Source organism: Lepisosteus oculatus, chromosome 12 (assembly GCF_040954835.1).
Source record: "Lepisosteus oculatus isolate fLepOcu1 chromosome 12, fLepOcu1.hap2, whole genome shotgun sequence".
In the NCBI taxonomy this organism is placed as follows: Eukaryota; Metazoa; Chordata; class Actinopteri; order Semionotiformes; family Lepisosteidae; genus Lepisosteus; species Lepisosteus oculatus.
The window spans coordinates 17,861,201-17,888,794 of NC_090707.1; the positions used below are offsets into that span (position 1 = coordinate 17,861,201).

The 27,594-nt window shown below is 35.8% G+C and overlaps 1 protein-coding gene across 3 annotated transcripts in view; it reads left to right on the forward strand.

Annotated features, from left to right (window-relative positions):
* Positions 1–552: 552 nt before the first annotated feature.
* osbpl6 (oxysterol binding protein-like 6) overlaps positions 553–27,594 on the forward strand; it is a 59,140-nt gene continuing 32,098 nt past the window's right edge. For all 3 annotated transcript variants that reach the window (XM_015358940.2, XM_006636485.3, XM_015358942.2), the window contains exons 1-2: positions 553–833; positions 21,420–21,676. In XM_015358940.2, coding sequence (XP_015214426.1) covers positions 21,539–21,676 — 138 coding nt within the window. In that variant the 5' untranslated portion in view covers positions 553–833; positions 21,420–21,538. The remainder of the gene's footprint in view (positions 834–21,419; positions 21,677–27,594) is intronic.

The following is a 27,594-nucleotide window of genomic DNA, read 5'->3' on the forward strand; positions in this document are numbered from 1 at the left end:
TAGCAGATCATTTAGCTCTGATGTAAAACGGTTAAGTAACTTGTAGGACTGTAGTTGAGTGAGTGACCTGTTATAAATATAAAAGTGAATCGTGTTGTCTGAATGGGCTCAAGGCACAGAATAAGCACACAGACGCCACCTTCCCTCAGACTTGGGATGTTTAAGATCTTATTTCAATCCATTATCTAATGTTACGTGTTCTTGCATCTTACAATCGTGTTATCTTTCACGTTGTACAATGTTACGAAATAAGTGTTGAGTATGAGAAAAGCAGCTGAGCATTAGGAAGACTCACTGTCGGCTGTGTTTTTTAAACGGGTGTCCGTTTTTGTTTGCGATGTTTTTTTTTAAAACGCCAGTATGATCTTTTTTTTTTGTGTGGGCAAGCATGACACAAGTTGTCCACACTGGCATGCAAAGGGCACCTCACGTATGTTCTACTGCCGTAGGTCGAACTCTAGCATGTCTGCACACATGAACTCAGTGAACTGGATCCAGTTCATCTTTTCTCTCCAGCCCTCGCCCTACCATCCGTTCCAGTGCTCCACTCCGCTCATTAGCAGATGCGGAGTCCCTTACTGCAGGGAGGAGCGCTGTCAGGCACCCGGCTAACTGCATCCAAGAAACGGGCAAACACAGCACTTTCATTGCTTTTCCTTTTAGGTATCAGTGAAGCAACGCCAACAATAAACACGAAAATGATTTTAAAAGAGAACGGTGTCGGGAAGAACTGCTCTTAACGTTAGAATCCGCCGAAATCTTCTTACACTAGCCGAAGCTCCAGTCATCAGTTTCCTACACCTAAAAGACATGCCAGAGACGGTACATTTCTGGTAAGATTTTTTCCATCTTTATCTTTCTTTTTTAATGGGCAGAGGATTTCATTAGGTCTCTGGAAGCATGCATTTGCATGAATTGTGTAACCCTAATGGCAATGCCGGCTGTCACGATGTCTCTGAGCAGTAACCCAGGTGAATGGAAGCGTTCCGCGACTTGCGGGTCGTTTTCTGTGATGTTCTTGGTGCCACGATTGGGAAGAGCTGTTAAAAGACTAGCAGGTGACGGTGACATTAGGTCATATGGGGGATGGGGACAGTTCCTGCAAACCAGTACTCATTCTAAAGAACACAATACAGGTAGTATCAGGATGGAAAGGTAAGCACGGTGAAATGTTAGTGCTGCTTCCGTAGTACCCCGTTAACAAAATGACAGTGTATGAGATTTTGAACTGTGCAAATTTTAAGCTATCCGAGATAAAGGTAAGTGATCCATGGCGTTTCATACATGCGGTGCTATGTATAGATTTAGTTACATGTGTAAGTGCATAAATATTGTTGAGCTTACATATATGGAGACATACAGTACATAAGGAATAATTTTAATATCTCTGTGTTGAAAAACACTTTCTAGCAGTACTGTGCTCTTTAACTGTACCTAAGATAAATTATTTCCTGTATAGCCCACCAGATGAGCCATCGCTTCTTAGCTGGTGTCTTAAATGAACCGTTACCGTGCTCAACTCTTTACTATTGATAAGAATTTTGAGCTGCATCTCGTAAAACAGATCGCATCCCCCCACGCGAGGAGATTGAACCTGAAAAGGGTCTGAAGACTGTTCAGTTTTAAACTGAAACGCGAAGGATAAGTAATTTAAAAACAAGTAGTTGGCTAAACACAGCTATGCCAGCAGTTATCTTTCCAGAGGAAGGACAGACGGGCCTGGTTTAACAGAGCAAAAAATGCTATTTTTAATAAACCAAGGTCAAACAGAAAACTTCAGTTACACGTCTTAGAAATCCAAGTGGAGCACGAAGAGAGTGAGACGGAATAATTTAAAATTGGCTCCTAGTAATGACGATAATTGCCCACCTTTTTTTTTTTGTCATTAAAACTGCTGGGCTGTTGCATGTGCCAGCCAGCAGTCAAGGTAATTGTGTCAAAATGCACCGAAGTGCTGCAGTAGGAGAGGGGTGTCCTCGCAGTACGATTGTGGTCGGAACAGTTTTGGAACATCTGCCTAGTATAACATTGTAATGTGAGCCGTACAAAAAGAGAATCAGACAAAAATAAACTGAATATTGTAATTTGCTTTTCCCACGGGGGATAAGTTAAACGTTAGGATATAGATTGAATTGATTTTGCTCAGTAACACCAAATCCCTACGCCTTTCTCGTCCTTTCAAATATAAAGCAATTTTAGTTTTCTATAATTGTTTATGCCTTTGCAGTTTCTTAAAATCTACTATAGCTCATCACTGTGATGGATGATTTGGTTTAATTGAACAAAAGTCAAGCTTGATACTGGGGCAGCTTCTCTTTTTTTTTCTTGTCCAGCTGTTGACACTTCAGTCCTGACGCCTGGTCCTCCAGTTATTTTTTAATTCGTCTCATTGAAGAAACCTTGTTAACATTTATAGAAATGTTGCTGAATAAGCATTGCAGTTTGTTTTTGCCTTAGACGTTGAATGTGGATTGAATGTCCTAAATTGGTTTTAATTGTGACCTAAATTGAATTTAAACCAGTGCAGCCCAGACTGTAGTGTTTGTCAATACCTCTATTGAAGCATCTACTTCACCCCCACGTTTCTGTACACAGGAAACTTTTCCAATTATTTACTTGTGCTTGTGTAACAAACTAATAACAGTCATAAAAAACAACAATATACAGTTAACATTATGACTGTACTCAGTTTGTCAATTTTCTATCTAGCAGGATTTCTGTGAATACACTGTTTACCATCTATTTGGCTTACATTTTCTGAAAAGGTACAAGTACTTTCTTCACAGTTGAAAAAGTGACAGTCTTTACATTGAACCTTCCATGTTGAGACCATGGTCTTAAAAAAAAAAGCATGTGGCTTTCTGAAATAGGATTCTGGATGGAACATAAAATTAACAATGGAGTCTCACCACAGTGTTGAATACTTCATTATCTTCCAACTTTTCACCAGCTCTTCTTTTTTATGATGCTACGTATCACACAATGCAGGCAATTTTCATATATCCTACATACAGTACTACAAGCCTAGAACTTTAAAAGGTCTACTAAGGTAAAGTTCTTGTAACTAGATTATTGCTAATCAGGGTTCATGATTTCCTATAGGCAGTGCGGATTATGCTAAGAACTAATAAATTAGGTACAGTAGGAAGCAAAAGACATTCAGGAACATTTAGTCTTTCTGCGTAAGCATAGCATAGCGTACTATTTTTTAAAAAAATTCCTCGAAAGCATAAGTCTTCCATCTTTTAAAGTTAATGTTGGAGTAGGAGTCAGTAATTGCTATTGAGCTGTTTTGTTTTTGGCCCTTTGAAAGGTAAATGTATTTTTTTTTATTAAATACAGTGAGGGCTTACTGTTTGGGTGAACAGTACTGGGCAGTTGGATGTTCAGTAGTACCATTACTCATAATGGGTACACAGTTAGGGCAGAGAATGTGGATTTGATTACATGATGGTTAGTCTAGAGCCTGTGGATGACCTCATGTTATCATAAATGTTATGTTAAAGCTCGATGATTTGTGTCCATTACTGTTGAATGACTTTTTCTTAGAATGGTTTATGCTTAAAAATAAAACAGAACACTAGGAGTTTCATGGGAATTGGATCATGAAATATCAGAAAGTATTGTGAAGTATTACATGATAAGCTGTGGTCTACTACTAATAAAAATGGCCCACTAATAAGAACTGAGGTAAACAAGTAAAAAAAACGAAGAAATACATTTTTCCTGTATGGGTTAAAGATTTGATTAATAAGTTCATTTCATTATGGTATTGCATGCCAGTTGTGAAGATTTGAAATACATTTCCTTTACTATTAAATAACTTTCCCAAAACATAAAAAATATATTACCTGCATCTGTCAGGTGATCAATTTTAAACATGGAATTATCTTTTTTGTTTCTGTAGGAAACAAAAGTGGAAGTCTTATTGCACTTGTAACGTGATCCCAAGGCTGGAAGCTGGCTATTACTTTTAATTATGCAATAGAAGGTTGATCAGCATGAATGAGGAAGGCAGGTCTTTGGTATAATATGAAATGTGATAGAGACTTAATAGACTTTCACAATAGGAATACAATGTTTTTGAACAAAAAGCTTGTGTGTTGCATATCTCAGGAGAAAATTTATATTTAGTCTTGTTTATTGCCATTTTTGTATTTCCTTGGAGGTTCTGCTGAATCTGAACAAAAACGTAGCCTAGTGGATGTGCATTAAGCCGTGGCACAAAGCTGGCTGATACCTCAGCCTTATCTTGTGCAGTAATGAAGTTTTTCCTAGGCAGCTGCTAACGTACAGACAGAATTTAAAGGGGAACTGCAGTACCAATTTCTCAGACTGGTTATTAAATCTAACTAAAATGAACTAATTGAGGGTATCATAAAATTTGACAAATTTTGAATTAAGCCAAAAATTGTGAACTTTGCGAAAGTACTGTAAGTCGCCATGTTGTCGCAAACGCCAGCAAGATTGCAAATTGCGACGTAAAGTGTGCCTTCCTGCTCGCTAGTCACCGTAATGACTAATGAAATGTGCTGTACGCGAATAAGTACAGATTGTGCTGCAGACATGTCACCGCAGAAATGTTCCAACGTGATCTGCATGCAGAGTTAACAAGCGAGTTCCATTTATCAGCAAAACCGTCTCAAAGTTGAGAGCAATATTTCTATTGGATTAAAAGAGACGTATTCACAAGCCTGCAATGCCAACAATGTTATAATATGTCACTGAAAGTTTTGTTGCCTCATTCTGGATCGCAGAACATGGCGCTGCGCGTACCTGGAAATCTATTTTGTGATGTAAATTTGAGGTTTTGAGGTTACTGTGTACTTTTTACTTTCATTGGGGTTTGAAATGCACTCATCAATGCCAATTCTTTCTAACTCCAAAATATAAAAATAGCATGGCAGTTGCCTTTTAACCAGACACTTTTTACAGACGTCAGTAGAAAGAATAAACTGATGTGAATGCCTATACAAGGCCCATCCTTTCTTGGCTATCACATTAAGCTTCTTTGCAATCTATAGGTTCTCAAGGTATTTGGATGGAGCAGCTACAGTATGAGCAAGCATCACAAGTATAATCTGGGGATTCTTTTTTTTGTTTGGGTCCGAGGAAGAACACTTAGTGGATAGTTAGACATGTTCCATGACAACATTCATACAGAAATACAGTGGTCCTGGTATCCTTTACAAACAAATTAATTTTCTCATAAAAGTAATGCCTGATTAAGTATTTCGGCTACTAACTGTGGGTTGTACCATTTCTCTTCAGTAGGTATGTAGTCATTTGATGCTTTATTTAAAATACCTACCATTAAAAAACAAATACTGGATTACTGTACAAATGGCAGTAGATGACGTTTTACAAGTGCCTGCTAGTACTTTGTCCGGAAAACTGAACCACTTAAGTAATGAGGTTTAGATTAAAAACTCAAGATGTTTCTTTAATAAAGGTTTGATAATAATTTCCAATTATTCCAATAATATACAATTATTTTGTAAAGAAAGAAGTAACTGCTAAATCCGACATCGCATTTCCAGATCTAATTTAGATCACTCCATATTTAAAAATAATGCAGACATTTATTTGACCAGTAAACATTATATTCCCAAATGGGTTTACACATGACTCACTGCTCCTAGTGTTCAGCTTTACCTCCCCTGAGGGAGACGGTTTTATGCTAATGGAGAAACATTTTGATGAAGGGTTGTGTTCTGTAGCAAATTAAACTGAATTCGAAAGAAGATCCCATTTTAAGAGGTCTCTGAATGTTTTTTTAATTTTTTAAGCAGACCCAATTTTATGTTGAAACCTGTTTCAATCAGTAAAGCACTGCAGCAGGAAGTTTAGTTAAAGTTTACCACCACTTTTACCAAGCTGAAAAAGACAAATGTTAATATCTGCAGTTTTTTGGGTGGGTTTTAAAGGATGCATTAATGTTTACATGCAAACCTTTAAAATTCCATTATATATTATTAATGTAACTTGTTTTATTGCTCAGTTAGAATTTTTTATATGATCTGTGTTGAAATTTTGAATGGAAAAAAAGGCTGGAACATGGAAGATGACATGTTCAGACACTGCTTCAGATGAGCAGGGATTGGTCAAATTTTAATCTGAAATATGTTTGCTGTTTTTTTTTTACTTCTGTATTTTTTGATACTGTTGTAGGAATTTGTATAAATAAGTGGATCCACTCCTACTTCACAATAAAAATTCCAGTCTTTTGGATGAAAAACACCATATAAATGCAATTGTATAGTTTATCACTGGCCCCACACTACTAAACTACTGATTGATTGTTAATAATTAAAATAAATGATTGTGATCCTTTAAGAATATATTTAAGGGGCTGAGATGTTAAAGGAATTTAAGAGGGTCATATAATCATGGCCAGATTCACTGCATGATTGTGTTTATTATTATGTTGTATAATAATAAACACATCAGAATAATAAACTGTGAAGTATCTGGTTATTCAGAAAACTGGTAAAGAAGAAAGCTTTCAGTAATTTTCTATATATTTCTAGAAACAGTAATAAAAATCTAGGCATAAAATAAACAAAAAGTGTCTAATCGCAATATGGTAGTGGTATCGCAGCAGTTCACGGAAATTAAATTAAACTGTAATTAACAATCACATAATCATCAAATGTCTGTACAAATCATTTGGTAAGACACAAAGTCTATAAATTGTATGCATCCACAATTGTTTTCGCAGGGGATTTGTAAGAAGGTGACAATTAGGACTAGTATTAATATGGTGGAATTCATACCTGAGGTATTGGTATTGACATGTTTTCACGTAATTATTATTGTTTTTATGAAATGTAATCATTATTACATCGTTACATTTTCTTTCACTTGTGAATCCTAGAAGTGTGTGGGCATTTTTTAAAAGTGTAATATAACAGAGATATATGTGTATATGAAAAAGGTAAATCACTCTTTTTCATGGTTTTAATGTTAATAGTTTACCATAAATATAGATTTTTAAGAGAATACTGCAGATAACTGCAGTTAAAGTGTTCATAAGCTGACATTTAAGTAATTCTTTAGATTCATAAAACACCCTTAAAGGACATTAACTTGGCTTCCAGAATAGTTGAAAAGATGTAATACATTTAATACAGGTGGGTGGCTGCGTCTGCATGCATAGGCTGCAAAGGGACAAGTAATAGGTTTATTCCATGCTGAAAAGAGAAGAAAGAAAACAACGTTTTGGCCATGGGGCCTTCTTCAGGTGAAGATATCATTCGGTAAGACAGCAGAAATGTACAGCGTAACACAATCTTGTAAAATATAGTACACTCTGTTGTCTTTTAACTTTTGACTGCTGTCTACAATACAACCTCAATGCAAACATGTAGCAACTCACAATGCAACAATGACAAGTAATGGCTCACTTTAAAGTAGACTCGTTCAATATTGTGTTCTTTATGTTCTTGCTAAATATTAATGGTTTTCACCGTTTAAAATGCTACAAGAATATTTCCTAATAATCCATGCTTGAAACAAAAGATCAGGAGCTAATAAATAAATAGTAGTTATTGAATGTTTTTTTTGTTATATAAGTACTCTAAATGTCAAGGTTTTATTTGTGCTATAATCTGCATATATTATTATGATGCAAAGCTTTAATGTTTTGTCCCTTTCATGTTGAAGTCCATGATTCACTGTGACTGGAGTTTGAATGGCAGTGCAGAAAAGGAAAGCTTGAGTGTTTTTCCACAGGGTTTTAATGAGCTCGGCTGAAAATATGCCGAGTCATGGAGTAACACCCAGAAGGAAACCTGACTGTAAACATACAGTATAAGCATAACATAAGCTCTCCATAAACCAGGCTGTTTGAGGTTAATTTATTGAACTCTATTTCTAGAAAATTTCTTCTTGCAAGTACTTGACCCAGCCCTTAACGCCATATTTTCAAAAGTAAGCCTACTTATATCCTATTTATGTCACTCTTTATTTACAAAATCTTTAATTTGATATAAATTTTAAGGTGCCTAGTTTTGAGAGATCAAATTACAGATAATTTCTTATCCACATACACAAAGTATGAATGAAAGTATGAATCTCATGAAGTTTGCTGATGACACAGCACTGGTCACTTATTAAAGGACCCAGCAAACCATCACGATCCCATTCTAAATGATTTTACTAATGTGATGAGTCCTCTTTGGTGTAAAATGTTTTATATACAACGGAAACGATGCAACATCCCTCCAGCCTACTGTTATTAAAATCAAGACAACCTAAATATCCTTTAAAACAGAAGGGTAGTGGAAGGAAACAGTGCGTAATTTAGGTTGAATGGTTAGAAAATCCTGAAGTACTAAACGTATTAGTTTGGGATGTTTTTTCATATAAGGTTGTGGCGTCTAGAAAAGCTACCCAGTCCTGTTTTTGAAGCTGGTGTCTGGGTTTTGTTTTCAACATATGGCTGAATGAAATGCTCATATCATTATATAAATTCAATACTAATTACCATTTGGGCTAGAGGGGCCAAATAGCCTCCTGTCATTTGTAACCTTTCTAATATTCTTATCTTTAAAGAATCAGGCCATGGTAATTTATTATTGTTATTCCAATATCACAAGACCCTTGATTTGTTTTCAGCAGTCAAATATTAATATCAATTATGATTTATTTAGTCATTGTACAGTTTTTTTCTCTTCTAAAAGAGTCTGTAGTGATTGGCACAGATGTTTTGAACAAATAAAGGTTAATTCCAAGCTGAAAAAAAAAATCAATCCGTTTCAGTTGTGGTAGAAGGAGGAAGAGTGCTGGGACATGAATATTGTATGTACATGTATTGTAGTTATGCACTGTTCAATTGGCTGAAGGTGCTTACAACTCTGAGGTTATGACTATTCACAGAGAGTTACCCTGTAAGGTGTGCAATGTTTAGTTGTATAATTCTGCTCCTGGTGGTTTTCAAATCTCAGGGCATCCACAGGCAGGCTTTTCAATGTTACATATACTGTAGTAATATTTTTCAGTAGGAATAGAGCTACCTTTTACAGTCTCAGAAGCCATTGGTAAGTAACTGAGATAGACTGAGACAAATGCTTAGCAAACCAGAGTAGCAATGTACTGTAAGATAACAATAAAATAAAATATGAGTGCCAGTACTGAGGCATTTATGTGCAAGAGGAATTGTAAATTTATCACATTGCTCACAGAAACATTCAAGCTCTATTTCAGTATGACCAACGGCATCAGATTCAATGGGATAATATGCTTTTCTTTGACAAATCAAGCTTTAAATGCCTCTGAGCATCTCTTGGACATAGTTAAGCATGAGGTTTGTGCTCTTCAATGGCAACCCTAGACCCAGGCAGAGTATGAGTGAGAATTCATTGTTGAGGTTAGTCAGGTTTGCAATCACCCAGGGTTGTTATAACATTTTTTGCCTGATTTAGACTAGAGTTGCTCAAACAGCAACTGTGGCATTTGCTGTGTGTGTAAAATCATTTGGTAATGATTGGTGTATAGGTCGCTTCACTTCACACTATTATGAATTGCATCCATACATCATATAGTCTGTATGATATGAATGGTTTCCTTTTACAGAGATATATTTAAACTGGTTAAAGTGGAAAATGAAAGCTTTTGAAGAGGAGTTATTGAAAACAAACACAGTGAAATGTTTTTCATTTGTAGACCAAGTAAATCCATTTTTAACAAGACAGAGAAACACCAAAACATCCCAACATTCCCTCTAGATAAACCATATTACTTGTAGAATCCCTTTATACGGTTTCTATTAAATTTGAAAGCTCCATAAAATGTAGTTGGCTTTCAAAGTTATGTTAAGTTTGTCAATTCAATAAAAAAAAATTGTAAGTATTTTCCCCAAAGGGGTATGTCATATTAAATCTTATAATTTGTTCATTTTTATTATTTTTTATATAAAAGGATTTTCTACACAGGGGTACAGTATTTAAATATTAAAAAAAAATATATGTATTTCTTCACTCATAAGGAAGCTTAGAATTTATATTATAACAAATTTAAATAATTTTGATACAGCATGTATCGTCATCATTTATTTCTTACAACAATTTTGTTTCCTACAGTCATTATAACTAAGCACTTTTATGTCAAATTAAGTAAGGCTGTACTTCTGAGATATCTGGTTCTATGATTTAAGGTTTATATGCTATAGAATATAAATATAGGTTAAATATGGGAAAAATTGTGAATTTGTGAATTGTGACAAATTTAGTGTATACTGTATACTGTACGTGTGAATGATAATTTATTTCAGCTTAGAAGTCATGAAAAAATTCAGTGTCATTATTTGGTTATAAAGTGTTATGCTTTTTTAAAATAATAATATAGTTTGGATTCATTAAGACTTTCCTTTTTACTTCATCAAGACTTTATAAAGCTACAAGATTTAATTTAATGGAAACATGCCTACAAGTGGCTTTATTGTTCATAATCAGTGATCCTGATGTATAAACAGACCATATTTTTATTTTACAAGGCGCCTCTCAACCCAGACTGTGAGGCTAAACAGACAATTATAATCACAACGCCATTTCACAGCAATCAGGGGAAGGGGAATTAATTTAAAAAATGATCTTTGCAACAGGCTGTATAATGTTCTCTCAAGTATTATAGTAGGGAACTCTGAACTCAGTACTGTAGGTGTGTTATCATACTCCTATGGTGAGAGTAATACTTTGTGTTTTTGAAGAAACTGTAGTTTTCTGATTTTGCCCATATTACTCAGTGATTATGTCCGTACTGACACTGAAATCATAATATGCTTTTCTGGTTGATATCGAAGTTTCCTTTAGGAGTAAATCTTTAAAATCTTCTATCAGCTTTTGTTTTGTAAAATACTGTTTAACACTAACAATGTTAGCCTTATATCCATGTTCTTCAAAAGCCCCTGAAATGTTTATGACATGCAAGGTGGAAGCATTCTGTTAAGGGCAGTGTGCAAATCTGGCAAAACACAAACACTTTCTGAGTGGGATTTTGTTGTCAGCCTTTGAACATGGTGCAGTTTATAGGTGTAGGTACATTAAATATGGTCATATATTAATTATCAAGATGATGATTTGCTGTAGAAGAGGTCTACCACTCTATTTCATTGTCACTGCTACTAAAATGGCCCAGTATTGATGGCTGAAATGTTGCTGCCTCCAGAAATTTGTTTTGGTTGTTGTCTCCCTGATGCATGAACACACAGGTGCGACACTGGTTGCAGGGAACAGCAAAAGTGTATTCTCCCTAGAGTATCGGCATGGCAACCATTTGAACTAAACATAACACTGCGCTTCATAGAGGTTATAATGTGGGTAGTTCCTATTTTCAGTGTTTCATCGGCTAACCCTGGTACCTTGCTTGCCTCTGTCCCTCACGCAACTCTAAACCAAAGTATCAAGCAGACACTTTGGCCTGGGTCCGAGTATACAGTATTGCCTTGTACTGTGCACTACACAGACAGCGCTCCTACCTTTCGCTGCCAAATTTTTCACTGAGGTTGTTTAGCTCTGCAGGCAGGGTCATGGTGACTCCCAATGGTGTGTCTTTCAGATTTTTATGAATCTTTCTTAAAGGTTTTTGGTAACTATCTATAGTCTATATTATATGGTATAGTATATTACCATTTCAATAACCTTTGAGAAGAGGTTTAAGAAAGTTGATGACTCACTGCTGATGTAGGACAGCCTTTTTTTCTCTTACAGTAAATCAATTGCTGAGGGGTTCAGTTTTTGTGAAAGAACATTCAATATAATATACTCAGCACTTGTGTACAATATTTAGTTACTGGGATGAGATCCATTCCAGGGCTGAGACAAAACCTTAATGCCTTAAACCATTCAGCATTTTTTGTATTATAATGATGTTATTTTTATGTAATGCAACAGAACATTTTTTTTTAAAAAGATACTTTTCGCTATAATTTCAGTTCTTGTTGTTCTTCCATTTTATCATGATAATTAAGACTGTCCCATAAAACTGATTTACTAACCAACCAGTTTAGTAAAACAATTTGACAGCTTTGAGGGTTTTTCCTGTAAACAGTTTATATTGCTCTAAAAACAAAATATTTAGAAAAGACCAACAGAGACCTATCAATACTTCTTGCTATTTACTGTGTGTGGGCTGTGTTAGATGCACAAGTTTATTTGATATAGTCCTTGCAGAACTCCTTATTATCAGGAAAACATCTCACAACCTTTACAGGAAGCTCAGATTTCCACAATAACTTTCTGTAGTTATTAAACTACATAAGTGGGGCTAAGGATCTGCACCTGTGGCTGGAAGGTTGCTCAAATCCCGCAGTCGGCAGAGGAATCCTACTCTGTTGGGCCCCTGAGCAAGGCCCTTAACCCCAACTGCTCCAGGGGTGCTGTACAATGGCTGACCCTGCACTCTGACCCCAAGCTTCTCTCTCCCTGTCTGTGTGTCTGTGTCTCATGGAGAGCAAGAAGGGAGTGTTTGCATTGTTTTGACTTTGTCATGACTTAAATGGTATGAAATAGGCCTGTGTTAAGATTTGTCTTGAGGTGTATGGCAGATAAATTGTAAATACATTTCAATTTTCCTTATGTGCTTGTTACAAAAATCTAAAAGCAGTATCTTATGTTACATAAATAGGGGAAAGTACATGATTCTTATTTAATATACAGGCTTCACTATTCATAAAATAATTGATTATTATTTTTTATTAAATATGGATGAATATCCAGTGCTGTCCTACAGTATGTCCAGTCTCACAAGAATAACAACTACCACATTAATATTTATTTCATAACAGCTAGGTTGTAGTGGTTTAAATATATCATTAGTCATACAGGTATATATCACAAAGTGATGTGTTATGCGCAATTTTAAACGCATCAGTAAAAGTTCTTTTTAACATTTGAAGCTGATATGGATGAAAGCATGAGAAAGTAGTAGCCAATAGTGAGTACAGTTTATAATTTATTTCTTTTATAAATTGTTATATGGAAATGGAATGGACTTGGAAAATGTAGCATTTATTTAAGTTGTTTTGTACTTTTTAAGTACATTTTTGAAGTACAAACAACACTGATTGTGAGAGAGGACTAAGGGTTTATTAGATTTTTTTGTTTTATTTTGGTAGCAGAATTTGGTTCAATTTAGTTTTACTCCTGAGATCCTCTAGTACTCAGTTCTTTTCCTTTTGACTCAAAGCAAGTAAGGAAATCTACATGGCCATGGGAGAACCTTGGGTGATACAATAAAGATAAGGCTTGCTTGTGACAGAGGTGTTTTTTTCAACGCTTTGACGGAAGTCATCTGAACAGTGTTGTTCATTTTCTTTGTAGCATTTTCTGTTTTTTTTATTGTTGTTTGAACACTTGCTCATTATTTAGCATCTCCGTAATTTCCTTGCAGTTTTTGTACAGTATGTTTGGGAGACACAGTGGTGGTTAGCATTGCTGTCTTGCAGTGCTGGGGCCCTGAGTTCAATTCCCAATCTGGGGTGCTGTCTGTGTGGAGTTTGTATGTTCTCCCAGGATGTTCAGGTGAGTTTCCTCCGGATGTTCCAGTTTCCTCCCACAGCCCAAAGACATGCTGGTAGGTTAACTGGCCTCTGAGGAAAAATAGGCCCTAGGTGAAATGTATGCATGTTTGTGTCTGTGTGTTTGGATTATAATGGACTGGCTTCCCATCCTGCCTTGTGCCTGTTGTTTGCTGGGATAGGCTCCGGCTCCCCCCATGACCTTGTATTGGATGAAGTGGTTAGAAAGCTAATAGATTTTGAATTTTTTTTCTTAGGGTCATTTCTTTTGTTAGTGAGTATGTTCTAAGCCATCCTTCCACAAAGACTATTTCTGTGTCACATTCTTTCATGACTCTTCAGAGAAACACAAGTGGTATTGTATGAATATGGGAAAGGGCGCTCTTTTCTCAGTGATGCGGAACTAATGAAAGAACAAGGCAGGGTAGGGCAGTAGGCAAAATGTGTTTAACAATCAACAAAAAAGTAAAAGTGATTTAACTCAGACAGTTAACTAAAGATGTTTGTGTGTGGAATCCATCCAAATGCTTATCGCTACATTTTTTAGTACAAAGAACTACTGATCAGGGAGTTTTTAAATTAGTAAATGCAGTTAATGCTAGCTTGTGTCTTGGAGGACAAGCTTGTTCTACATTCACTTTCCTTCCATTAAGATGAAACTCAGCCACTTTTAGCACACCACAGCAGCTAAATATACACATCATCTCGACCCTCCTTAACTGAAGACTAAAAAGGAAGTTGTGGCAGTCTTCTTGACTCTAACTTCAGCAATTTAATGCTATGTCTGTCTATATGTAGGTAGTTGAATGGCTAATATGTAGAATGTAGGCCACACCTTTGTGCAGCAGGCTTTAGAGATAAATGTGGGCTAAGCCAGCTCACTGCACAGCAATATAGACTGAATTTGCAAAGCTTTGAAGCTGGCAAAGCAAACTGTAGTGTTTTTTTAAAATGCTATGTTTCTTTTGGCCAAATATTTTAGACATGTACAGTAGTTTTCAGTTTATTTTGAATGCAAAGCATTGTCTGACTCCTTTTGTTTGATCACCATAACTATTTTGTGCTAACATGAATGACTATGGAGATAAACTCTGTGTGTTGAAGGATTTTGCTCTGACAGCAGGGGACAATCGCAGTAGCAGGAATTATGAGATTATCAGTGTGACTAATTGAATCTGGGCAGGAAAGCTCTTAATGAGGCCCCACACAAGTTAGGTAGCTGTTATTGTCCTTGTCACAGGTCTTATGTGAGCCTTAAAACAAGGCAGATAGAAGTTTTTAGTCATTCCAAATAAAAAAAAATGATTAAATATAGGACACTTGCCATGTAAAAATTGTCATATATTGTTTCTGTGTATATCGATTTTACATATAGTCTTGTTTTCCTATTCATTTCAGTACCTATCATATTTAATAATGTGTTCTGTAAATTGCCTTTTTATTTCATTTTTATTAATTGTCCCACCACTTTAAATATTCTGTAAAATAAACATCTTTAAAGGTGAATGAGACAGAGTTTTTATGATATGAGGGTTGAGCGGATCAGTGCGGGGTGTTTTAGGTGTGAAACTGTATGATTCATCCTTGCTTCCTGTGGACACTTCCTGACGATAAGCTTAGAGAAATGTTATGTGCTGGTTTTACTGAAAACTTAACATGGATAATAGTCTAAGATGAAGTAACAGCAGAAAGGCCCAGAATATGTTTGATAGTCTATGAGCTTTAATGCAACAATAACATTAAGATTAGGTTAATTGGTAAAGATAAACAATAAACAAGAACAACACAACAACAATTGGTGAATAACCGGATAACATTGTAAAGCCATGGACAACAGAACTAATTATTCTGATAAGTACTGTGACGTGTCCTGGGGAGACTGTGGCATCAAGATTTTAAACCTTCTGAGTAGACTGTGTAGACTGGGAATTTAGGGAACTTTGATTAAATTAATTTTTCCTTAATTGACCATTTTAATCGTTTTTTGTTAATTATCTTTTTTCTTTTTTGAGTTGTCCTCTGCACTCATTAGTCAGGGTCTTATTTTCTTATCAGGTTAAAGTGAACCAGGTTTTTTTTGCAGATTGCACTGGAACGTATATTTCTATTGGTTTAGCAGTGATTTCTATCCGTCATTATTAATATTTGTAGCATACTTTTTATCTTCATCTCTGTGTGCAAGAGCCTGGTAGTCAGGATTTTGGGTATTCAGCTCACATATTCTCCATCTGAATATCATTATTCATTTAAGGAGAACTTTTGTGTTTCTGAAATAACCCATGGCTATTTCTACTTCAGAAGAAATAGGCTTAGAAAATATTATTTTACTTACTACCAGACACGCTACATTATCAATGGTTATCTTTTATTTGAAAAAATCACTACAGCAAAGCAATCCAAACATTTTAATATTCCCTTCATTCTCTTTCCTTCTTGTCTTCCTACATTTTATGAATGTTTCTTTTTATTGACTGCAGAAAAATTGGGCTGTGACATGTGATTTATAAAGATGGCCATCAATTTTTGTCCTTCTAAAAATCATCTATTTTTTCCTTAATTAAAGAGAAAACAAGGTGTGTGTTCTGTAGCAGGTGCTCTCTTTAGAATGCTAATGTGTCATATATAGAAGATCGTTATACTGTATGTAGGCAGAAGAGGAATGGAAATAGCATGCAAGCTGTTTTTAAGACCGTTGTAATAAGCAGGATACCCTTGTTATTATTTTTGAAGGGCATCCACAACCACACCTTTTTACTGTAAATACAGTAGCAAGTCAAACTCTCAGATGCTTTTTTTGGCATTCAGCTTTTTAATGGTGATTATCAACACCTTCAAACTGCTTGCATTTTTTAAAACTCTTAAAATGTATAACAAAAGTGAACAATAAAGTTGAATCCTGACCTTATGTCCACTTATACTCCTTGCCTTAGTCTTCAGTCCTTTGATGTGGTTTCTGTAGTGTGTCCCAATTACAAGACTGCAGCCTTCTCTGCCTGCGCTCTTAGACTTTGGAGAGCACTTTCAAATTGTTTTGGATGTGTAGAAAATCTGTCTTCCTGCAAGATTATCCAATCAAAACCCATTTGTTTTGAAAGGCCCATATTAATACTTATTTATGACAGTGCATTCGAGTTTTTTTGCTCTAATTATTCAATGTCATGAGGAAAATAAAGTCGGTGTTGGTGATATTCCCATTTTGACCAGTGGTTCATTACTTAGTAGTCACGAAGGTGCCAAACAGTAGGGAGGATGAGAGATACAGATTTACACAATGCTTCAGGATTACATGTGCTGTACTGTACGGATAGGAGGAAGCTCTGTCTGCCAGATGCATCCTGTTGTGAATAAGTTTCTCTGCAGCCATGACTTCAAGTGCTGTTACCCATTCAGTCCCCTGTTTTTAATGACTTTGAAAAAGAAAGCAAAGACGTTTTTCTTTTTGTTTTATGAGCTAGAAACTGTAATCACGTTTAAACATTCACACATTTAACATGGTGTGTATTGTGATTTGAAATAACGGGAAAATGCACTTAGACTTGCACTACATTTTGCATTTGTGGTTTAGCATCTTACGTCTTATGTGGTCTTTTTTAGAAAGTTTTCCAAAAAGATTTCCCCATCATTAAAGCACATTTAAAAAAAACTTACTCTTAATCTAATCAAATAATGTTTTCTGAGACGTGTCCCTTGTGGAAACTATACAATGTGATCTCTTACTGCTTGTTGGATGTAGTTGCAGTTTCAGATACTATAAAAAGTACAAATGTTTGGATCCTATAATTTTTTTAAACAGAAGGTTATGCATGAAAATAACAGTTATTTGTGTCAAAAACAGAATAGGGCCAGAAAAACATTAAAGAGCGGTATGTGCAAAAATGACATCCGTTAAAAGCATCATTCTGGTTTTAATTAGTTTAGCATATAGTACTATACAGAATTGATGTCATATTCCATTTAAATGAAAAAGACTTATGAATACAGGACCACTCACCATAGTAAGCAAGCATTTTTTTGAGTTATTTTTGACTTAGTTATGTGATCGGAATTTTCATAGTTTCATAATCACCTTCAACGAATTAGGTGCACATTCTATCTGGGAATGAAAGCCTTTAAAAACCCTCATTATTATCATCTCTTCACATTATCTAAAGGTCTGTTTTTAGTTCGCTTTGTACAGAGGTAAAGGCTGTCATTATAAACGGGGTAGCTGGCTGATCTGATGTAAATAACTCAGGTCTTCTTTGTCATTTTTAATGGCTTAGAAGCTTCAGTATATTATAAGTTGCATCAATATACTGTATGTTCTATGTACCTTCTGTAAAATGTAGAGTGGCAGTTCGTTTAGAAGCTGTACTGTTAGTGTTTTGTGTTATGGGCATATTAAATCCACATTTTGTTCTGAATTTTAAATATGAAATATGACAGTAGGGAGGTACTGTATCAAGCTGTTGCAAACAAATTTTCCTTTAAAATACTGTGAAAGACTATTATTATATTCAATCAAGGATCTATACTGTAGCACTATTGTTTAACCTTCGGGTTAATAATGTGTATTTGCATTGGAAATTTCAATAAGAATGCCATAAAAGCATACATTCTTTTACATACAGCAGAGCCTAACTGTGTGATTTAAGAGTTTAACCACGTTCAGTGGACAGGTGTTGGTTCAGAGACAGTCTTAAAGGAATAAGATTCAGATGGGCTGGATTACATAAGTCTTATGTAAAACAGTTTAAAAGAAATGCTACTAAAACCAACCAACCAAATTCCTTCCAACCAGTAGTGAGATATTGAAAATATAGCGTAAATCTTTCCTGTTCCATGGCCCTTATGTAAACTTGGTTACAGTTTTTTCATGTCTGCTTTATTTAGGCAGCAATATTATTTTCATGAATCATTACACTTTTACATCTTGAAAAGAAATCATTAATCTCCTCTGCAGTACTGCAGGGGTAGTACTGTGTCAGTGTATACTCCATTGTGAAGTTCTCTTCAACTGACCCATAAATGAAGTGACAGAGTTTCTTATAATAAATTGCAACAAGGTGAATTTACTCTATAAATACATGACACATGAATTCGTCAAATGCCAAGATTATGAGGCAGGAAAAATAGCTAGTGTTCTTCCTGGCATCAGAGTGCTGCTTAAACCACTTTATTTCTGCCGTTAGAAGATATTATAACACAGGACAGAAGGATATGCTGATAAAGAATGTGATCTGGCTATTTTGCATTTTTAAGATCTTATTAATGACACACAAGATTTGAACCAATTACGTTTTCTCCCTGAAGCCCTTTTAATTTTTTAATCACCTAAAAATATTATTCTTGTTAAATTAACAGATGTGAAGTGCTCTTTTTAAAAAAGACAGTAATTATATCAGGATCATTTAATTTGTTTTACTTTTCGTTTCTCCATGCAGCATGCAGGAACTTTTTTTTACAGCTGATCTGTGTGTATTATAAGTGGCAGAAATGTTTCAGGTTATTGATTTTGATTAAATGCTATAATGAAAGTCTTTAATATTGCCAGGAGAATTTTTGACATTTTCTCAAAACAGATTAACATTGACATGCTTGCATATGTTATTATTAATATTGCAGTAAAGTGGATTTTAGAATATTTTTGTAAACAAAAATTGGCTTAGTAGTGTAATGGTTTTTTGTAGTGTTAATATACCTAATTTGTTTCTGTTTTCTGTGCAATGTACTAAAATACATGGGTCGCTAAAACATAGCGACAAATGAGTTAAAAATTCAGTGTACACTGAAATTCAGTCTTTTCCCATGAGTCCAATTAACTGACAAAACCTGGGTGGTTGTATTCCTGGCCCTCAAATTAAAGAATTTTTTTAAAGAATTCTTACCCATTCCTGAGTTTAAACAACATAGCGGGTTACACAGATGAGCACATATGGCGAACCTTTTCTAAGACGTCGTCTTTTTAATGGAGGTTTGACCTTTTGTATTTGAAAATGAATATTTTCTTCAGGGTTTATTTAAATTCATTGAAGTGTGTCCCATTTGGAGCTCCTTTGGCTTGCTTCTACAAAATCTCAAGAGCAGTCTAAGGCAGCTCTTCTTTAAAACAGGCTAATTTCTTTATTTAGCCTGCAGTTGCTTTTGCATTAAATGTCCTGCTGTATATTGGGGACAGCAAAGAAACCAACAGGATGTCTTTAATGTGCTTGGTTGTGTGCTTTTAAACTAGTACTAAGTGGAGAAGATTAGGAAATTCACCACAAAATGTATGACTTTATATTGCACCAAATAATTTCCGCTGTCCCTGGTCCAGTGATAGCCTTGACTTGTTTATAAAAAACAATAAGAACTGCATAATGATGCAAATGTGAGGAGGTCAAATTGCCCCCGAGTTTGGGCCTCGACCGCCTTGTTGGTTTCCAAACACCTACTGTACAACCCTTTGTGTAAACAAGTGCTTCCTATTCTTTGTCCTAAACAAACTCCCCTTTACTTTTCCTCTAGTTACTTGTCTTTGTTTCACTACTAAGTGTGAAATAGTCCCCTCGGTTAATCCTGTCTATAACCCTTTATCTGTGATATACCCAAAATAGAGCTACTGTATTCCCCTGTCAGTCTAAATACGGCAGTCCTCTTGTTGCTCTTCTGTTTCTGTGGCTGTACTGTATATTTTTGCTGTTTGGTGTCCAAAACCAAACAAAGTGTTGTAAGCAAAGTCTTACTAGTGTATTCCAAAGCGTTCTTGGATTTACATTCCACACTTTGTTGGATTTTCTGTTTGCTTGTTTTCTTGCTTTCCCACATTGTCTTGATGAGGACAAAGTAGAATGTACATAATCATTCAGTTCAAGTCATTCAGATTTTTCCATGAAAGCAGTATTTTTCATGGAAAAATCTTTTACATAGTGCTGTATATTTTTTTTGTATTAAGTCAAAATATGTAGCCTTTGTAAACAAAACTTGTCTGCACAAAGGTTCTGTGTACAATGGGAACAATATAAAGAAAAAAGAAACTGCTGAACCATCCTATCCAGTTACTGTATAGGCATTGCGCTTTAGTTTCTATTCAAGTAGCGGAGAAACAGGGTTAAAACTCTAAAACTATGACACATTCTAGTGAGGCTGTTGCTGTTAATGCTACCATTTCTTCACTGCTCATAATGCTAACAGTTCTAATGATGTTGTGATGATGACTACCAATTTGTTATTCTGACATAATCCTGATGAATTTCATCGTTGTTTGTTTTACATCAGGATAGTCTGAACATAGTAGTAAACAATGTGTTTCTAGTGATTGTTAAGACTGTTCAAACCTTTGTTGATGAGAAATGCAAATTCTGACCCCGTGTCTCATTCTCTGAAAAACAAAACAACTTGAAATCACAGCCATGTATCAGTGAAGCATACATTAAAGGGAAAGCTTGTGGTGAGATCTTTGCAGGTTATTGGGCTGCTAAAAGAAAATACTGGGGCTCAGAGACAGATTCTTGAAATTGGTTCTGTGTAACATAAGCATTATTAATAAATAGGTCTTATTTAATAATTTATGACACTAAAAAGAAAGATTACCTTAGCAAGTTTTAAATTTTCTGAATCTTTCCTCCCCTAATATTATTGGGGTAATGTTCTTGTGAAAATACACTTTTGGACCTATTTCATAATAGAGTACATTTAACTGATTGAATAAGGAATGCTGTGCCATGGGATTTTAAAACAGGAGTTGTATGGTTCATTTGGTTGTCTGGTTGAAATCTGATCTGGTTTATAGTAAATTCTTAAATTGTTTTGGACATTTAAAATATATTTGTTCCCTTTCATAAAGTATTCTTTAAAATGAAGATATTTAAGGAAAATTACGTTGATGTGAACAAAATTAGGTGCTAGCAGCACAACAATAACCTTTATTATTCCTCTGCCTTAGGTGAGGCGAATGCGAAGGTGGTGCAGAGTTGGGCCTTCATTAAAAACAGGATAATGCCCTTTAATTTACAACTGGTTTCCTGAGATTCTAACACCTGAGGGGGGACAGTTCAGACATCAATGGCGTATCAACAGCGTGGCCCCCAGCTTAGGGCCATGAGCACAGAGGAGAAGACGTCGACCCCTGTCCACAAAACATCAACACCAACGCATAAGAGTGCCTCGTCCTCGTCATCTTCTCAGAGGGACAGCAGACAGGTAAGAAGCTGCATTTAAAACAACTCTCTTTGGGTTTAAAAAGCTTCAAACTTCAGTTGCAGGTGGCTGAATTAGAACCTTTCCTACTTGCTTTTTGAGAGGAAGAGAGCTGGCTTCCGGAGGGAAGACTGAAGCACCCCTTCTTTTTGTTTTGTAAGGTTACCGTATTCCAGCCAAACATTTTATGGCAAACAAGGTGTGTCATGGTAGAGAGGTGTTTGTCATAGGTGTAAGTGTTTATGTCTATGAGCATGAAAACAGGTTATAAGATGGAGTAAGAGAAAAAGACCGTATATTATGAAATGGTAGCTTGGGCTTAGAAATGGTATTTATCATGTCAAAAGTCTGCTTTATTAAATGTCTGTAGTAAAATGAAATCCATGATTTTATGCTGATTAATTCAGTAGTATTGCAGGGAAAGTGGCTTTTGAATGAATTGTTCCTAAAAGTCGAACAACAACCTCTGACAGTTTTCTGCCACCCCCCTGCCTGTCAGTATTTCCTATTTCCATTATTATAACATTAAGAAGGGAAAAGCACAGATTCTTTACTGATCACGATTGTCTGTAGCTTTGGTGTTTAAGAATTCTAAAAAAATAAAACCCAAACATAATGTTCCTGTTGAACGCAAAAACATCAGAAATGTTAGATACAGTACATTGGGAGGCCATTTAGCTTATGTTACACTTTTGATTTCCACTAGCTTTCTCATCCAAGGACTGCATTATTGCATGTGCCGGACACTCTCAAAAATCTTGTTTTAAATAGATGTCATATTTTCTTTCTTTCATAAGTATTTGTCGTTAATTCTAGTGTTTGATTACTTAAACTTGTTTCAGTTTTTTGAGGATAGATTTTTCCATTTATTTTTGTTTCATATTAGAATACTAAAAACGAATCCCTCTATCTTTAGTGTGATCAAGATTTCTTGTAGACTGGTCTTTTAGTTTGAGGCATAGGTTTCAGTCTGGGAATGTTATTGGTTTCCCTTTTTTCATTTTTTTCAGTGCAAAAAAATCTTTATTTCATGTTTGTTTTGCATTCCTCAGCTGTAATAGGAGGTCCTTACTTTCAGGACCATACCCTTATGAGTCTTATAGAAGGTTTTCAAGTGTTTGCGATCAGTGCTGACATTTGTGACAAATTCCAAGACGATTTAATATTTTGAGTGCCCATTAAAGTCGGGGAACGCGTCAAAGACAAACAGCTCGCCAGTGGAGAAACTGATACTACCAAGACATGGCTGTTGGGGAAAACAAAATCTTTTTGACTTTGTTCATACAGTACTGTATCTGCTGCCTTAAAACACACATAAGATGGTGTTATTTATCAAGGAATATACAGTTACGTTAAATGGGTACATTTGAGATATTATCTTTTTATATCCAGTCAATGAGGATAAAAGCATTGGGTATAATGTCTGTCCTTTCAATCACACTGAGTGTTTGCGGTATGTATAGGAAAGCTTCATGACAAAAACCTAGGGAGCAACTGGAGGCTTGAATGGAAGCTTTGACATCACTACTTTCCGATGTCTGTCTCTGAATAATTGATGAAGCAGCCAGAGAACCCAAAACTCATTACCATAAATTAGTAGTATAGGTTTTGCATTTCAGGTAACCATGAGAGATTATACTCATTCAGAAGAAATCCCTCATGGGTGTTGACGTGAAGGCTGAATAAACCACATCAGCCGAAGACAAACACCCAGCATGAGTGTGTGTCAGATAGTCCTGTTTAAACGAGAAAATGTTTGTTATTCCTGTTCCTCTCATCTCCTCAGCAAGTGCAGACCTTTCTGGAACCTGTACACTCTGGTGTTAGAAAACCCGGTATAGACGGATTTGAAAACCTTTCCCAGCCACTTCACTGGTACTATTTATTGAATTCTTCCACGTACGAAGAGCAAAGCCTCCAGGTAGTCAAAATATTTCAGTAATCCAGTATGCCATCTAATTAGAGGGTTAAACTACATCACAAAAGACACATATACCATATAGGAGAATTATTTTGTGTTCCCATTCGGAAAACATCAAGTAGTGCAAGCTTTCAACTTTTTAATTTTTTTGACAATTACATGTATTGACAGTACTAAATAATAGCATAGCTTATAGGTATGCTATGTGATCCCATGATTTCAGTATCATTTAGGGAATTATATACTGCAGTGTAGGCTGTCATTCAGTCAGTCTTCCTAGCATTAAAAATAGGCAGCACTGTAATGACAGAAATACAACTGGAAAAGACAAGAAAAACAAATGGGTATTGGTTTACTTCCATATCACTGATGAAGTGTAGGTTTCAAGGAGGCATTAAAATGCAGAAAATCAGGTACAATTTTGGTTTAGATAACACTTCACTAGATTGCAGTATTAGACCAGCTGAAAGGATATGTGTCCTGTAGCTACCATCAAATCAAGACTCACAGGACTACCCTTTTCATCAGTTTTGTATGCTTAATCACATACTGGAGACGTTGTTACTTGTAGGTGCCATCTTTCCTTCTTTTTGCAGTATTTTAGGTATAGGCAAACATTACAAACCCAAGACCCTGAATTTACTGATTGATGTGAAATGGTGTGGTAACACAGAACCAGTAATTCAGGGCAGTTCAAGCAGAAACTCTTGAATATTTCTAATGGAAGTAATAAAGACTGGCAAGGAGTCCACATACTGTTAATGTGTCAGTTGAATACCTGCTAGTAGCTCTGGTTTGAGCAGGGTGATTATGATTATGTGAAGCATGGTGTGTTGTTAGAGTGAAATGAATGTTTTCTGTCCTCAATGAACACCAACTGATGAAAGCTTATTTAAAGATAATGTCCTGAGCAAGTATACAGTAAAACCTCAGTATTCGCCACGGTCAGATACCTTGAAGTCTCAGAGAAAGCAGGATTTAGTGCCTTATAGTGGCATTCAAAAGTTGGAGATTTTCACATTTTACACTATACAATATAGAATATAGACAATTTACTGTAGTTATAATATAGAAACATTTATTTGGAATTTTTTTGCCATTGGCCAACACAACACACTCTGTAATGTCAAACTGATCCTCCTAAATATAAATTTTATATAAGTATAAAATAGAACAAAACTGCATAAATATTCACCCCCTTTTACTATGACACATCTAAATAGGCTCTGGTGCAACCAAATATCAAATATAACAGTCTTCCATGGCTGAGATGGAAGAAACTATATGTATATGACATGCTTCTTAAAATTGGATTTCATGGGAGAGTTGACAGAAAAACAAATCAAATCTCACCTTTGCCAGAAGGCATGTGGGAGACTTGAGATCAAGTTGAAGAAGGTTCTATGGTCTGATGAGACCAATACTGAACTTTTTGGCCTAATCGGTAAGCGTTATTTTTGGTGCAAGTGTCACAATGAACATCAATCGGAGAACATTATCCCTACTGTGAAGCATGGTCATATCAGTATCATGCTATGGGAATGCTTCGCTGCATCAGGGCTTGGAAGGAAAAATGGATGCTGTAAAAGTATAGAGAAATACTGGAGGAAAACCTGCTGCAGTCTGCAGCAGACATGGGACTACTGTTTCTGCCAAAAGTACCTATTCGAAATATTGACTCACAGGGGGTGAATACTTATACAATCAGGATAAGTGTAATAACTTAAACTTGTTAACTCTGCCTTTACTGCAGAGATGGAGATATGGAGATGCTCAAGAGAGTGTCTACATTTCCTGCCCTGCTCTGCAGCCTACAAATGTGCAAATCTGGTTCACATATAATAAGTGGTCACTAATAATTTTGTACAAATATGCAGAATCGCGATTGATGAACTCACCAAGGTTTTACTGTTCTGTGCCAGAGCCACTTATTGAGGGTTCAAGAAATTGCTTCAGAACACAGTTGAATCCTTCTGAACTGCATTATTGTTAATGACATTTTTGCTTTAAAATACATGTAAATACATGGTAACATCTGTATAGCCTTTTACTTGTGATCCATAAAAACATAAATTGAAAATCTTGCCTGATATTAGGATAAACTTCATCACGCTAATACATTTTTTTAGACAGTGTAAGCACAACATAGTGTATAGTGTAGTGTTTTGATGACATTAAATATTCTTGCTTTGTTGTGTATAAGCATAGGATGGCATTTGCTGAAAATGAAGATTGACAGTGCTTTTTTGTGTTTACATTGAAACATGAATTATTTACTGTAAATTGCACTGTAATGTTTGTTATTGTAACATAAATATTATCTAATATATAGTATCTTTCAAAAGTACTCAACCCTTTCCAATGGTCTTCCATTTTGATGCATTACAAATAATTTATACACAATTTTTATAGGGAATATTTGTATATATCATATGTGGAACTGTAATATACTTTTCACTCTGTCTTTATTCAATTTTTCATGTATTCTAATCTCTTGTAAAAGCATTAATGATTACACATTGACTAGAGAATACATCCTCCATAATGTTTGCTTCAAATTGACCTTTTTTACCTTACCTTTCGCATGACTTGCTACATGAATAATCAGTTCTGTTTGGAGTATTGCCAGTTTTGTGATTTTTTGCAGTATAATCATGGATTTGAAAGATTTCATATGTCTCTGATGTTTTCACTACAATGATGATCGATGTTGTCTTAACCAAGTTCCTTACATTATGCAAGACTTGTTGTGTGTGGATCTTTTTGGTCAGTCTCATTGTCCTTTGTGGGTGAAGTTTCCGATCAGGGTTTGTAGTGATGTACAACGGTTCATAGATTTTAAGGAACAGTTTTTGCTTCTGTTCTGAATTTCACTGAGAACAGATGGAACAGTATACACACAGAAGAAAATTGCTCAACACAGCAGCTACTGTACATAAATTACAGGATTGAATTCAGAACTTATTACCAGCACATTCTTGACAAAATTAAACACTGACTATGTCTCTAAAGTGAATTAAACTGAAAACACCTTTATATTTTAAACAATCTGAATTGGTTCACTTGAATTTCTTGCCTCGTTGCTGGAGTGTTTAAAGCTTCCAGAAGCACTGTCTGAAACCGTGAGGTCAGGCACTGAGCAGCACTAGAGAGAGTTAGACTAGGGAAGGTATGAATAGAATGACAAACAGGCCCTTGCATCTCCATACCATGGATCAGCCTGGTTAAAAGCATTTGCAAAGGAGCATTCATGAACCTGTATGAAATGGCTTCTAGAGTATAAACTGGAATTCTCTGAAACTGTTCAGTTCAAAGCCACTGTTTTGTTGATCAGCCCTTTAAGGTGAAAAGCACAAACCCATGGAAAAAATATTCTCTTTAGTGATTTTTTAGTTATTCCACCAGTAAAGGTATCATTTCAGAGTGCAGTCTGGTCTCTGTAATCCAGAGGATGCTGAGTCAAACCTAGTTGTCTTGAGGCAACTGTTGCAGAGAATCCTGAAATGGTGGCGGTGCTAAATCAGCTGAACACAGCTAGGTTTGGGTAAGACTTCCTGCCAGAGAAACCTTTACCTGACCTGTATGGGTTGCTAGGTGCCTTGGAGACGGCAGATCTGCCAGGGACAGCTGCAGTAGTTGTCTTTCTGACACCTCTGACGACTGCCTTAGGGCTTGCAGTGTGAAAAGGAGCGGCTGTCCTGACAGCACGCATTTCAGAGGCCCCTCTATCCTAGAACGTGCGCTATGGTGGTCAGACAGGCCAGTTAGACCTGACGACTTCCAAACTGGGAAGGTAGAAAAAGAAAAATACATTGGTAATGGTGAAGTTTAAAAAAGAATACCTTTGCTTCCACTTTAGAGAAACGTAAATTCACCTGTTTTTGTTGTTGATACCAACCATTCATTCCCGTGGTGAGCTGTTTGTCTTTACTGTATACACACTAGCCCCCTCCAGGCTACTACATCATTTCCCCCAGTTTTCCTCCATCTTTAGTGTGTA